Source organism: Meriones unguiculatus, chromosome 12 (assembly GCF_030254825.1).
Source record: "Meriones unguiculatus strain TT.TT164.6M chromosome 12, Bangor_MerUng_6.1, whole genome shotgun sequence".
Lineage (NCBI taxonomy): Eukaryota > Metazoa > Chordata > Mammalia > Rodentia > Muridae > Meriones > Meriones unguiculatus.
In genome coordinates, this window is record NC_083360.1 from 31,398,362 (window position 1) to 31,411,309 (window position 12,948).

At 40.5% G+C, this 12,948-nt stretch overlaps 1 protein-coding gene across 15 annotated transcripts in view; it reads right to left on the bottom strand.

Annotated features, from left to right (window-relative positions):
- The window catches only part of Depdc5 (DEP domain containing 5, GATOR1 subcomplex subunit), a 120,853-nt gene that overhangs the window by 89,323 nt on the left and 18,582 nt on the right, over positions 1-12,948 (bottom strand). For all 15 annotated transcript variants that reach the window (XM_021651852.2, XM_021651909.2, XM_021651888.2 and 12 more), the window contains exons 8-12: positions 12,550-12,619; positions 9,094-9,172; positions 6,709-6,770; positions 3,164-3,233; positions 1,406-1,478 (exon numbers count right to left, since the gene is read on the bottom strand). In XM_021651852.2, the coding sequence (XP_021507527.1) occupies positions 1,406-1,478; positions 3,164-3,233; positions 6,709-6,770; positions 9,094-9,172; positions 12,550-12,619 (354 nt within the window). The remainder of the gene's footprint in view (positions 1-1,405; positions 1,479-3,163; positions 3,234-6,708; positions 6,771-9,093; positions 9,173-12,549; positions 12,620-12,948) is intronic.

The window sequence follows — 12,948 nt, forward strand, 5'->3', positions numbered from 1 at the left end:
TAGTCTTTCTGTGTGGTTATTTGGGTATGTAGCTGGTTAGGGAATAACCACTGCTTATCTAAAATATAAATCAATATTAAATATTAATAACCCTCAACACTAAGGCAAGCCAGGATTGGCACATGGCTTTAATCCTAGCATTCAGGATTCAGAGTCAGGTGGATCTCTGAATCCATCCTGGTCTACACAGTGAGTTCCAGGGCAGCCAACATTACAAATAAACTGTCTAGATAGATAGATAGATAGATAGATAGATAGATAGATAGATAGATAGATAGGTAAATAAATAAGGGAGAGAATGCCTGAGGAAGACACTGGATGCCAAGATTACATATAAACTGTATAAATGAATGAATGAATGAATGAATGAATGAATGAATGAGGGAGAGAATGCTTGAGATACTGGATATTGACTTCTAGCCTCTTCATGACCATGTATGGAAACACTACACAACACACACACACACAAAACAGCACTACGGAACAAAACTGAACAATAAAGCCTCTGTGTACCAGCCATTCCACCCAATAGGCAAAGAGCCTGCCGATGAAGCAGGAGAATTTGATTTTGGATCCCCTGCACTGATGAAAAAGCCAGACAATGGCTGTGTATATCTGTAACCCCAGCGGTGAGAGGAACGACAGACAGGTGAATCCCTGAGCTCACTGACCAGCCAGTCAGCAAGCTCCAAGTTCAGTGAAAGACACCCTTTCAAAAAATAAGGTGGAAGAAAAAACCAGCGTCAACCTCTGGCTTCCATGGACTCACAAATACATATATATATACTCACACATACACATACAAAGTTATTTTAGCACACAGTGAAGCAACGTGATAACTGGACAATCTTCAAGTCACTGTTAATTTTGTTAAATGACATTTTGATTATATATACAATGATCTTATTTTGTATAGGAATAAAATTATTTTAAGAGCTATAATTTACTTTAAGACAAAATCTAGCCCAAAGCAGAGAAAGCATATGTGGCAAAATGTTAACTGTAAATTTAGCTATTGTGCCTCCAAGGTTTTTATATTAACAACTTATTTACTTTTGAAGGTATGACCTTTGAAGGCTAAACTACTATACAACTAAAAAAACAAATCTAGAAGTTGTGATGGTTCACACCTGCAATTCCAGCAACATGGTGGCAGAAACAAAGAGTGCTCCAAGTTCAGGCCTAGCGTGGTCTATACAGTGAGTTCCAGACTAACCAAAGGTAAATAGTTAGACTTAGCAAAAAAAGGCAAAAAGAACTAAAAATTCTAAACACAACGTGGTATCCTGTATCTTAGAATTTAAAATGTACAGGGATGGAAAATTGATGAAATCTGAAAGTTATTTAAGTTAGGAAGAAACAACCAATAAATAAATAAGAGTCACAGCAAAATACCAAAACATACTTGTAAAAGTCCTCATAGAATCTCCCTTTGTGATCCTGTTGAATTGAAGCTCGGTTTACTTCAGGAAATTCATCTGAAACAAAGAAAATTCAGTATAAATATCAAATTAAAAAGAGATTTTTACAATGTCCTGGATTCCTCTGTTGGGTTGAAGATTTGTATCATCAAAAAATAAGCCAAGAGTGGTGGTGCACGCCTTTAAACACAGCACTTAGGGTGCAGAGGCAGGTGTATCTCTAAGTTTTAAGCCAGCCTGGTCTACACAGTGAGTTCCAGGACAGCCACAAAGAAACTCTCTCTCAAAAAAGAAAAAAAAAGAATAAATACATAAATAAGTAAAGATAATTGTTTATTTATTGTGTGGGTTTTAGGTGGTATCACAGGGGAGTAGAGAGATGGCTCAGAGGTTAAGAACATTCACTGTTCTTCCAAAGGTCCTGAGATCAATTCCTAGCAACCACATGGTGGCTCATAATTATCTATAGTGAGATCTGGTGTGCAGGAAAATGCTATACAAATAATAAATAAATCTTAAAAAAAAATCCTGAACTGCATTAGATGGTATCACAGCCCAGCCATCTTTTCTTTTTCTTCTTCATTTTTTTTTTAAGATTTATTTATCATATATATAATATTCTGCCTGCACATACACCTGCACACCAGAAGAGAGCACCAGATCTCATCGTAGATGGTTGTGAGCCACCATGTAGTTGCTGGGAATTGAACTCAGGGCCTTTAGGAAGAGCAGCCAGTGCTCTTAACCTCTGAGCCATGTCTCCAGCCCCAGCCCAGCCATCTTACATGCATTAAGGTATATGTGTTGTTTTCCTTTTTACTTGGTTCCCTAGCAAAAATGATAAAGACAAAAAGTGCAAAAGCAAAGATGACAAAAATAAATTGCTGGAGATGAAGATAAGAGACCCAACAGAGAATAACTGAATGAAGCTGGGTATCATGTGCCAGCAACTCAGCTACGAAAGGCCCTTGGACAGGGAGTTTGCTGAATGCAGGAGTTCAAAGGCCAGCCTAAAAGATGTTAGTTCAAATTTTTTTTAAATTAAATTAAAAATTCAGTTTTTTTATTTAATTAGTTAAATTAAACTAAATTTAAAGCTAGGTATGGTAGTGTACACCTTTAATCCCAGGTCTCAGGAGACAGAGGCAGGCAGATCTCTGTGAATTTGAGACCAGCCTGGCCTACAAAGCAAGTCCAGGACAATCAGGGCTCTTATTATACAAAGAAACTCTGTCTCAAAAAAACAAAAATGAAAAAAAAGAAAACATAAAAATTTAGTCAGTGTAATGGTATACACCCCTAAACCCAGCATTTGGGAGGCAGAGGCAGAAAGATCTGTGTGAGCTTGAGGCCAGCCTGGTTACACAGTAGGTTCCAGGATAGCTGGAATACAGTGTCTTGAGGGAAAAACAAAACAAAACAAAAATCAAATGAATGAGTAAATAAAACTAAAAATTTTAATAAGAATATGTTGCATATAAAAACATTTACAGTCAATTTCCAAAATTCTTGGGCTGGAGAAATAGCTCAGAGATTAAGAACAACGGCTGTTCGTCCAAAGGTTCTGAGTTCCATTCCTAACAACCACATGGGGACTCATAACCATCTATGGTGAGATCTAGTGCCCTCTTCTGTTGTGTAGAAGAATGCTGTATAAATAATAAACAAATCCTTAAAAATTTTCTTTAAAAAAAAAAAAATATATATATATATATATATATATATGAGAAAAAGTTACTCACCAATAGACTTTGCATCATAAAAAGTTCTGGAAAATAAGACCACAGTCACTTCATGACTACAGTTCTTCTCCTAGGCATGAAAACAGAAAAAGCGGTACAGGTTTATTTCTTTTCCTTCACAGCCCGTTCATACTAAGATGCTCAGCGGCTGTGCACAGTGCTGGATAGCCTCCTGTGATTGCAGGAGGCACTGTGAAAAGGACACACACTGCATGCTGTCAGGAGACCTGCTATCAAATCCAGCCCTATGTTTACTACTGTGATTTCAGTAAGTTCCAAGGATGTGCAAACAGGCTTGAAAACCTACAAATGAGGGTCTCTTTCACCCAATTCCTGATTTGACATAAACTTGGTCAACTGAATGACAGAATTGAAGAATATCCTTACCCATTTTTAATTAATCAGAACTGCAGTTTAGGGAAAAAGAATAGTGTCCAGAGTGGTGGGGTTTTCTGTTTTTGTTCTGCTTCTTTGGAGACAGGGTTTCTCCGTGTAGCCTTGGCGGTCCTGGACTCGCTTTGTAGACCAGGCTGGCCTTGAACTCACAGAGATCTGCCTGCTCTGCCTCCCTGAGCGCTGTGATTTACCAGCACCGTGCCACCGTGCCTGGCTCCTGGTGGTGGTTTTAAGGACCAAAGATACTTCTATACATTACAGGATGAGGACCGGAAGCTGCTACAGAGGAAAGGCTATAAGCCAAGATCATGAATTACCTTTGGATGAAGACGGGAGCTAGTAACAATGAAACTTTTGTGGAGTCTTGGGATCAAAATCCTGGGAACAGGGTGCTTACTGGTGGGCATGAAAAGCAGCTTGGCTACTGAGCTTAGTTTCAGTCCCTGCCAGGCTTGGCCTCAGCTCTCTCCCCAGCACACTAACACAGTTAATTAGCATTTGACAGGGAGTACGGCCTGATGTGCTCTATACGCCCTCACGTTCTTCCAAGGACAGATCACAAGTGCACAGACATTCCTGAGTACAAGTCAAGGCACAGCATGTCCACCGCTGGGTAAGGCAGACTCCTTAGTTACCAACTAGTTTACCGGACTTCACAGGTCCTACATTCAGCCTTCTTATCTAATTCTGATGGACAGAAAAAAATATATATATCACATAGTGTGCTGCAGAGAGCAAAAGAGTGGAAAAGGGGATAGGGACTGTTGTTATCTCCATTTTGCAGAAAAGGAAACCGAGGCTCTCTATGACCAAAAAGCTAACTGGAGGAGAACACTAATTTTAAACTCCTTCTGCTCTACTTCAAACTCTGTGACCTCAAATACTGTGTAGATTACAATGATGGTTTCATGTGCTGGGATGATCAAGTGAGTTATATCCCTATCTTCAAAAGATATCTTTGTTTCGTTTTGTTGTTTTTCAGACAGTCTCATGTATCACAGACTGGTCTTGAACTTACTATGTAACTGTGGATGACCTTGATCCTCAAGCCTCCAACTCCTCAGTGCTAGAATCACAGGTGTGCACTAGAGCCAATATTTCAGGTGCCAGACACTAAACTAACGGCTTGCTGCCTGGTCCAACTGAGCTACAGCCCTAACTTTTTTGGCTTTTTTTTTTTTTTTTTTTTTTTTTCAAAACTGGGTTTCGTGTATCCCTGGCTGTTCTGGAACTCACTCTATAGTCAGGCTGGCTTTGAACTCACAGAGATCTTTCTGCCTCTGCCTCCCAAACGCTGGGATTTTAGGCATATACCACCACAACCCAAAAATGACAGTACTGGCTGGGTGCAATGGCACAAGCCTGTAAACTCAAGACTTGGGAGGCAGAAACATAAAGACCCCACCCTGAGCTGCAAGCCAGACCTTGTCTCAAAATGGCAAGAACAAAATAAAGATTATGTACATGGCAGTATGCAGCTCAGTGTGTCAGGGTCAAAATTCCAATGCCCATTTTGTTTGTAGAAATAAAAATCTGATCCTCAAATTTCTATGTACTTGTAAGAAATTTGGAATACTTTAAACAGTAGACAGCCATGCCTACACAGAGAAATACTGTCTCAAAAAATAAAAAACAAACAAACAACCAAACAAAAAGAGACCAGACATGGTAGTCAATCCCTGTAATTCCAACTATCCTGGGAAGCTGGGGCAGGAGGATAGGCAGTCCAGGAAAGCATTACCAAGACCCCATCCAAAAGCATTAGGCCCTTCACTAATCTATCTATCTATCTATCTATCTATCTATCCATCCATCCATCCATCCATCCATCCATCCATCTATCGTATATGGGTGTTTTGCCTGCATGTATGCATCTGCACAAACCTGTGCCTGGCGACCATGGAAGTCCGGAGAAACTGGATTCCCTGGTACTGAAGGTAGGGATGGCTGTGATACACCATCCATGTGTGTCCTGACACCTGAACCCAGGACCTCTGCAAAAGCAACAAGTGCTCCTAAACACTGAGCCATCTCTAGCCCCTGTTTCTTAACCCTTTTTTGCCTTTACTTTTGTGTATGGGTATTTTGTCTGCATGTGTGTCTGTGCCCTACCTGTACATTGGGTCTCTGCAGAGGCCAAAACAATGTGTCAGAGTCCCCTGAGACTAAAATTACGGACAGCTGAAGGCCCTCAGAGGGCCGAGACTCAAACTCAGGGCTTCCGAAGGAGCAGCCAGCACTTTTAACCACTCAGCTAGGTCTCTAGACCCCTACCCTATTTCTTTTCAAGGTTACTTTCTATTTTTATTTGTATGCCTGTCGTGGCAAAGGAGGCATTCCAAGTTCTGGTTTTGGGAGAACGTTTTCAGTCTCTCACCACTGAGTGTGAACCAGCCATGTGTTTTTCATAAAGGCTGGCGATCGTGTTGAGGTCATTCACGTAAGTTACGTCTAGCGTCCACATTTCAGCTAAAATAGCTCAAGAAGGCAAATTGATAGAAAGGCTGCATTTAGAAAATGCACACACAGAGACTCAGGAGAAAGCCCAGTGTGTAAAGTGCCACCACGTAAACACGACGACCTGAATTCAACCCACATTAAAAAAGGGCAGAGTGGCACACACGCCCGACTCCAGCCCTCAGTAGGCGGGGAGAGAGCAGATCTCTGAGTTCAAGACAAGCCTGCTCTATGCAGTGAGTTTCAGGCCAGACAGAGCTACATGAGACCATTTCTCAAAAAAAAAAGGTGTCCTGGCACATTTGTAATGCTGGGGCAGCTGAGACAGGAGCTCCCCCAGGCTTCCTGGCCAGCCAACCTAGCACACTTAAGAAGATCCAAAAACGTGCTGGATGATACCCAAGAAACAAAACTGAAGGTTGACCAACAGCCTACAGACACAAAAATCCGTTAAAAAAGGAAAAGCACAAAACAAAACATGCCTATAATCCTAAAACCGGCTAAGTAAATGCAGGAGCACCAGAATTTCAAGGTTATCATTGGCTACACAGGGAGTCAGAGACCAGCCTTGGCTACAGGAGAACTCTGTCTCAAAAACATAAAACTAAAATAATTAAAATTATCAGTAACTGAAAAATTAAAAACCTCGTGTGTAATATTTACCCAGACGATTAGAGAATATAGAAACATACCTTCCACTTAGTAAACAGATCAGCAAGGAAACCATTCACAGCTTTCTCAAAATACAGATCCCCTGAAAAGAAACAGTGAGAAAACAGTAAGGAATACTACTACTATTATTTATTATTTATTATTATTATTGGTAGTAGTATTTTTATTATTACCAATTTGCTTGAACTGTCTCATCTAAATACAGTCAAGAAATAGGACCAAAGAGAAAAAAATGGGTTCTGCTAAATTATTTGTAAAAGATCACAGAAACTTTAAAATACAAAGTCACTAGATACAGTGGCGCACACATTTAATCACAGCACTGGAGGTAGAAGCAAGTGGATCTCTGTGAGTTCGAGGCCAGCCTGGTCTACACAGCAAGTTCTAGCTAGCCAAGACCACATATTGAGACCCTGTCTCAAAAAAAAAAAAAAAAAAAAAAGAAGGGGGGGCTACCTGCATATACACTTGGCAGAGTAGACAAACACTCTACCATTGGACTATATCCTCAACTCTGTCAAGCCAAATTTAATCATGGAGGGCAGATGCTTCCTCAGCACAGAAAGTACAGCCCAATCTCACAATTACAGACTCAAAAACCCAAAATTTCGAAAAGCAGGTGACTGGTTAATACATTGTTTATTCAAGATAAGGGAACAAGTTAAACTCCAGGCATGATCATTTTCATAGTTGTGCTTAAGGTGTATATGATTTGGGGACCAGTAAGATGGCTCAGCAGTAAAGACACTTGACGGCGCCTAATGACCTGTTTGACTCCCAGAACCCCCGGGAGAAAAAGAACCGACTCCTGAAAGTTGTGTGTACACTCTTTCTGCCTGCCTGTCTATCTGTCTCTCTCTCTCTCTCTCTCTCAAAGTAATAAAATTAAAAAAAAATTATTTGATAGGCCCTAGGCATTCATTAATCAGTTTGTAGTTCCTTCTAGCCATAAGTTTCCTGGATGATGCACAGCAAGAATTTGTAATAATAATTTGAACTGTACAAATACCTACAGGTGAGGTAGGCACAGCATCTGTACCTCAGAGCAGCTTGAGCATCCTCTGTTCATTATGTCGTAATTCAAATACAATGAAACAAACTTGCTTTTTCTGCGAATGGTAGTAAACTAAATGGAAGACATCAGGTTGAGAGTAGTACATGCCTACACTCAGGGGGCTAGAATAGGAAGATGGTGAATTTGATGAAAGCCTGAGTTATAGAGCAAGAGCCTGTGAAGGACAGAAGGTAGAGAAAGAAATTGCTGGCACCTAATCATACTAGCACTTAGGATATGAGAATTCAGGTTTTTTAATAAATACTTTATTGCATTTCCTTGAACTCATATTCCACTTCTGCATCTATCTCTCCACATATCTATGCAGTTTTATAAAATAAAAGGAACTAGCTGATTGGCCTGCTCTTTAATTACCTCCCCCTGAGGGGGAAGCAGCATTACCAGGCCACAGAGGAAGACAATGCAGCCAGCCACTCCTGATGAGAACTAATTGACTAGGATCAGAAGGAAAAGAAGACCTCTCCTATCAGTGGACTTGGGGAGGGGTATGCATGCAGAGGGTGGAGGAAGGGAGGGATTGGGACGAGAGGAGGGAGGAAACCACTGGGGGTATACAAAGTGAATAAAGTGTAATTAATAAAGAAAAAAATGTAAAAAAAAAAAAAAAAAAAAAGAGGAACTAGCAAGATGGCTCAGTGGGAAAAAAAACGTTTCCAACTATCCTGGGAAGCTGGGGCAGGACAAAGTTTGATCACTGGAAACCATGCATAAAATCAAGAAAGAACAGACCCTATAAAGTTGACCTCTGACCTTCACATGGGTAAGTGGGATGCATGCATGTACTCACAAAATATTAATAAATGAAAATGTCTAAAAATAAATGTAAGTATTATGCATGGTAGTGCATGTGTGAAATTACAGAGGCAGAGAATCAGAAATTCAAGGATATCCTTGACTAAGGGTTTCACTATGTACCTCTGACAAGAATTTGTTATGTAGACTAGGCTGGCCTCCTGAATGCTGGGATTAGAGGCATACACCAGCAGGCCCGAACTTTATCTCAGTTCAGTAGAATGCTTGCTTAGTTGTAGCACAGCATAAACTGGGCATAGAGGTGAATGAGCGCTTTTAATCTCAGCACTTGAGAGACAGAAGAATGGCAAGTTCAAGGCCACCCTCAGCTGTATGAGTCCTTATCTCAAAAAACAAACAGCAACCAAAAGAACAATGAAAAAATAATAGTGAAAGGAAAAGAACTGAAGAGGTTTGGCAATAAAGCAGGACACATCTTTAGAGAGTATCAAGAGGTTGCTATAAAATGACACAAACTTGGGGGAAACCAGAAAATTCTCTCCAGAGGCAGTTACAATCAGTACTTGGGGAACAGTACCATAAATATCAAAATCCCACATTTCACAGCTCATCTGAATAAATATGTAAACCATAGCCGACGTAGATCGGAACACCACCTGGAACAAAAACACAAGTGCATTAAAAAGCAAATAACTTGTATAGTTTTAATTCTACAGGATGAATGGGGTCTCAAAGGAGGTCGCAATGGAAATGCATCTAACATATTTAGCTATGTTTGTTATTAGAGAGAATGCGTGTGTGTGTGCACTTGTGTGTGTGCACTTGTGTGTGTGTGTGTGTGCATGTGTGTGTACAATCACATGTGGAGGTCAGAGAAAAACTTGCTTAAGTCAGTCCTCTCCTTCCACTATGTGGACACTGGGGACTGAAACTTAGGTCATTAGGCTTCGTGGTTGGCAAGCTCACCAGCCTTTCCACCTAATTATACACTTAAGCATAGTGCGCGCGTATTCAAAGCTTAAAAGCTCCATCCACAAGCCTATAGAAGCAACCTGCACACAGGTTACAATAATGGTACAATGTTATAGGATTAACCAACCATCATTTTTATAAGTTTGTTTTTCCCCAAAGGCATACTCCATGTGACAGAACCCACACCTGACACTGATAAAACGGCCAAGAACCTGAGACTAAATATGTCATAGACATGGGGAAAAAAACCTACTATCATTACTCTGCTAAAGGAACATGGAAATAAAATGACTCTGATGACATACTGTTTTATCCGTAGATCATAGCCTTACTCAACCCTCATCAGAGATGCTCCTTCTTGCAATAGAAGGGAATTAACAGAGACCTACAACTGGAAAATGTGCCTATAAGAGTGAGAGACTTTGGAACTGTCTTAAATAGGATGTCTTCATCAAACCTCTCCCCTCAGGGCTCAGGGATCTAATCCAAGGAAGTGGGAAAACTGTATGAGACAGAGGTAGGAAATAGTTCCCGAGATAGCAGGACTAATGTACATATGGACTCACTTATGAGTGGCAGCAACGTAAGACCTGCCAAAGGCCTGCACAGGTTCAAGCAAGATGGGGCCCCAGAACTGAAAGGTGAGAGAGGACACAGGGTCCCACCCTTAACCAACAAGCCAGTTGCAATTGATTCCTGTTGGCAAAGGGAAAAATCTGTTTTCTCCAATGGAATGTCACTGGGTATATCAACCATATTCCAAGGCAGGCCCAGGCCCAAAAGTAGCTGACAAACACAAAACAAATTCCATGGTTTTTGGAAGTTTTGTTTTTCCATTGTTTTGGGGTGCTTTTTGTTAAGTGCTTTTTGGCGTTTTTTTGTCTTATTTTTTCACTGTTTTTATTTTCATTTTTTGTTTTGTTTTAGTGAAAGAAAAACAACATGCATAGGGAGGTAGGGCTGATCTGTAAAGAGTTGAGGGAGAGAGAAAAACATTATCAAAATATATAAAACTTTTAAACAGCAATCATAAAAAGAATAAAAATAAAAAATAAAAAGAATAGAACAAACGCTAATGCTATGATTCATGTCTGTAATCCTGTAAATTAGGAAAGTGAGGCAGGAATACAGTCAGTTCAAAGTCAACCAGGGCTCAATAGCAAAATCCTGTGTTGAAAATCAAACAAAACATTTACTCAGTAAATTTTGTAGTTTTTACTAGAAGAAAATTTCAGGACCGGAGAGATAGCTTAGAGGTTAAGAACACTGTCTGCTTTTCCAGAGGTCCTGAGTTCAATTCCCAGCAACCACATGGTGGCTCACAACCATCTATAATAAGATCTGGTGCCTTCTAGTGTTCAGGTGTACATGTAGGCAGACCATTGTATACATAATAAATAAATAAATCTTTAAGAAAAAAAATTCAAACGATGGAAGAATTCTCTTAATTGTGAAGTGGCACTTTTAAACGCAAACTTTACCCATGTGTTCCTTCACTTGCTTGATAGAATGCTCAGTTGATAGCACACCTGCCTAGCTTTCATGACTGAGTGTGTGGCACATGCTTACAATCCCAGCACTTGGAAGGTGGAGGCTGGAGGGTTGGGAATTAAGGGTGATCCTTGGGCTCAAGGCCAGCCTGGGCTACATGAAACCCTACTCAAAAAACCAAAAGCAAGGGTAAGATGGCTCAATAGTTAAGAGCACTTGATGCTTATAGACAAGAAATGACAAATAATCTACAAAAACAAAAATGAAGTTACTTAAATCTTACTCTGAGCTTTGTATCAGGGGTAGCAAGATATGATCCCTGACCTCTTGGGAGTTTTATAACACTCGGACAAGAACTTGCAAAGTACTGCAATACCTACAGATATTTCATGAAGATTCATGCCAGAAATGTAGTAGAAGGGGCAGCAGCTCTACTCGTGAAGTCACAGAAGCCTCACAGAACTCGAGCCAAGCCTTGCCAGGAGCTTCTGAAGCTGCTCCTCTCCACCTCCCGAGTAGGAACATGCAAGGATATTGATGCTTGCACTACTACTAAGGCTTTCAGAACTGAACTCTCTTCATCAGGTTCACACGGCAAGTGCTCTTACCCACTGAGCCAATTCCCCAGCTGGTAAATTTTATAATACTAAGTTGTTTCCCTTTTTTTTTTTCTCTCTTTGATACTGGGGATTGAATCCAGGGTCTTGTCATACCAGGCAAGCAAGCACTCTACCACTAAGGTTCAGCCCCAACCCAATCATGCTAAATTCTCCCCATAAACAGGTATCTTGTTCTCTAAGCTAGAATGGTAGTAATAAGTATGATTTCAACATTCCAGAGGTGGACACAGAATTGAGAGTTCAAGACCAACCTGGACTACAAATTGATATCCCTGCCTTAAAAAAAAAAAAAGGTTTTGTTTATCCTATTTTTGACCAAGGAGATCTTCTCTCCATAGGGTATCTATGTGCAGCCTTGGCTGTCCTGGAATTAGATCTTTAGATGAGGCTCAACTTGCTGAACTCCAATTCAGAGATCCGCCTGCCTCTGTGCTGGGATTAAAGGTGTATGCCGCCATGCCCGGCTCTTCCTCAGCTTCTTACTTAGCTTGGAATCCAGGTACATGCCTGTTGCACAGGACCAGATTGCGAATTCTTACAGTTGGGAAAATCTCATTCAACAAACACCTGAAATTACTAAGTGAAGTAACTGGGACAGAGAACTTTAGGATCTTTTATTCTGTAGCCCAGACTGGAACTGATTATGTAGCCCAGAAAGGCCTCTTAACTCACAGTAATTCTCTTGTCTCAGCCCTCTGAGTGCTGGAATTATAAGGAAAAACCACCACAATCAGTCCTGTATTTAATATACTGAATAGACTCATTTGGGATGAAGATCAATCCCAACCTGTCAAGATCCCACTGGAAAATATGAGAGCAGTAAAGGACCAGTTCTAGCAGGGCAGATGGTACCAATCATGAGATTTTTGCTAATTTCTTTGTTGTGAATTCAGGACTCACACATAATGGTATAAGAAAACAAAACCAAAAAGCCATTTTGTTAGTCTTACCCTGGTCTCTTCACTAATGTAACCACACATGACCTTCTCATTCTTGACCCACAGCTCACCAGCCTGTGCCCTGAAAGGAGAAACACACATACGTTACCATGGCTCTCTTCAGGAGGCTTGCTCACTGTCTTCTAAATCAGTCTTGCTAGTTGGTCCAAGCCACTCCCCTGTGTCTGTCACCTAAGTCTACTTATTTTCAAAGAACCTGATCAGTTTGCCTTTCCACAGAGAGCCCCATGAGCAGACTGTCTACTATAAACAGCTCTCAGTATCCTGAATATGCACAACAGGAGTCCACAGAAAATATTCAGGTCTAGAGAACTAGGCCTTCAGAGATGCTCAGAAATAATATACAAAATTATCTGGATACAGATTTTATAGTTTTGGTCAGTAATAACT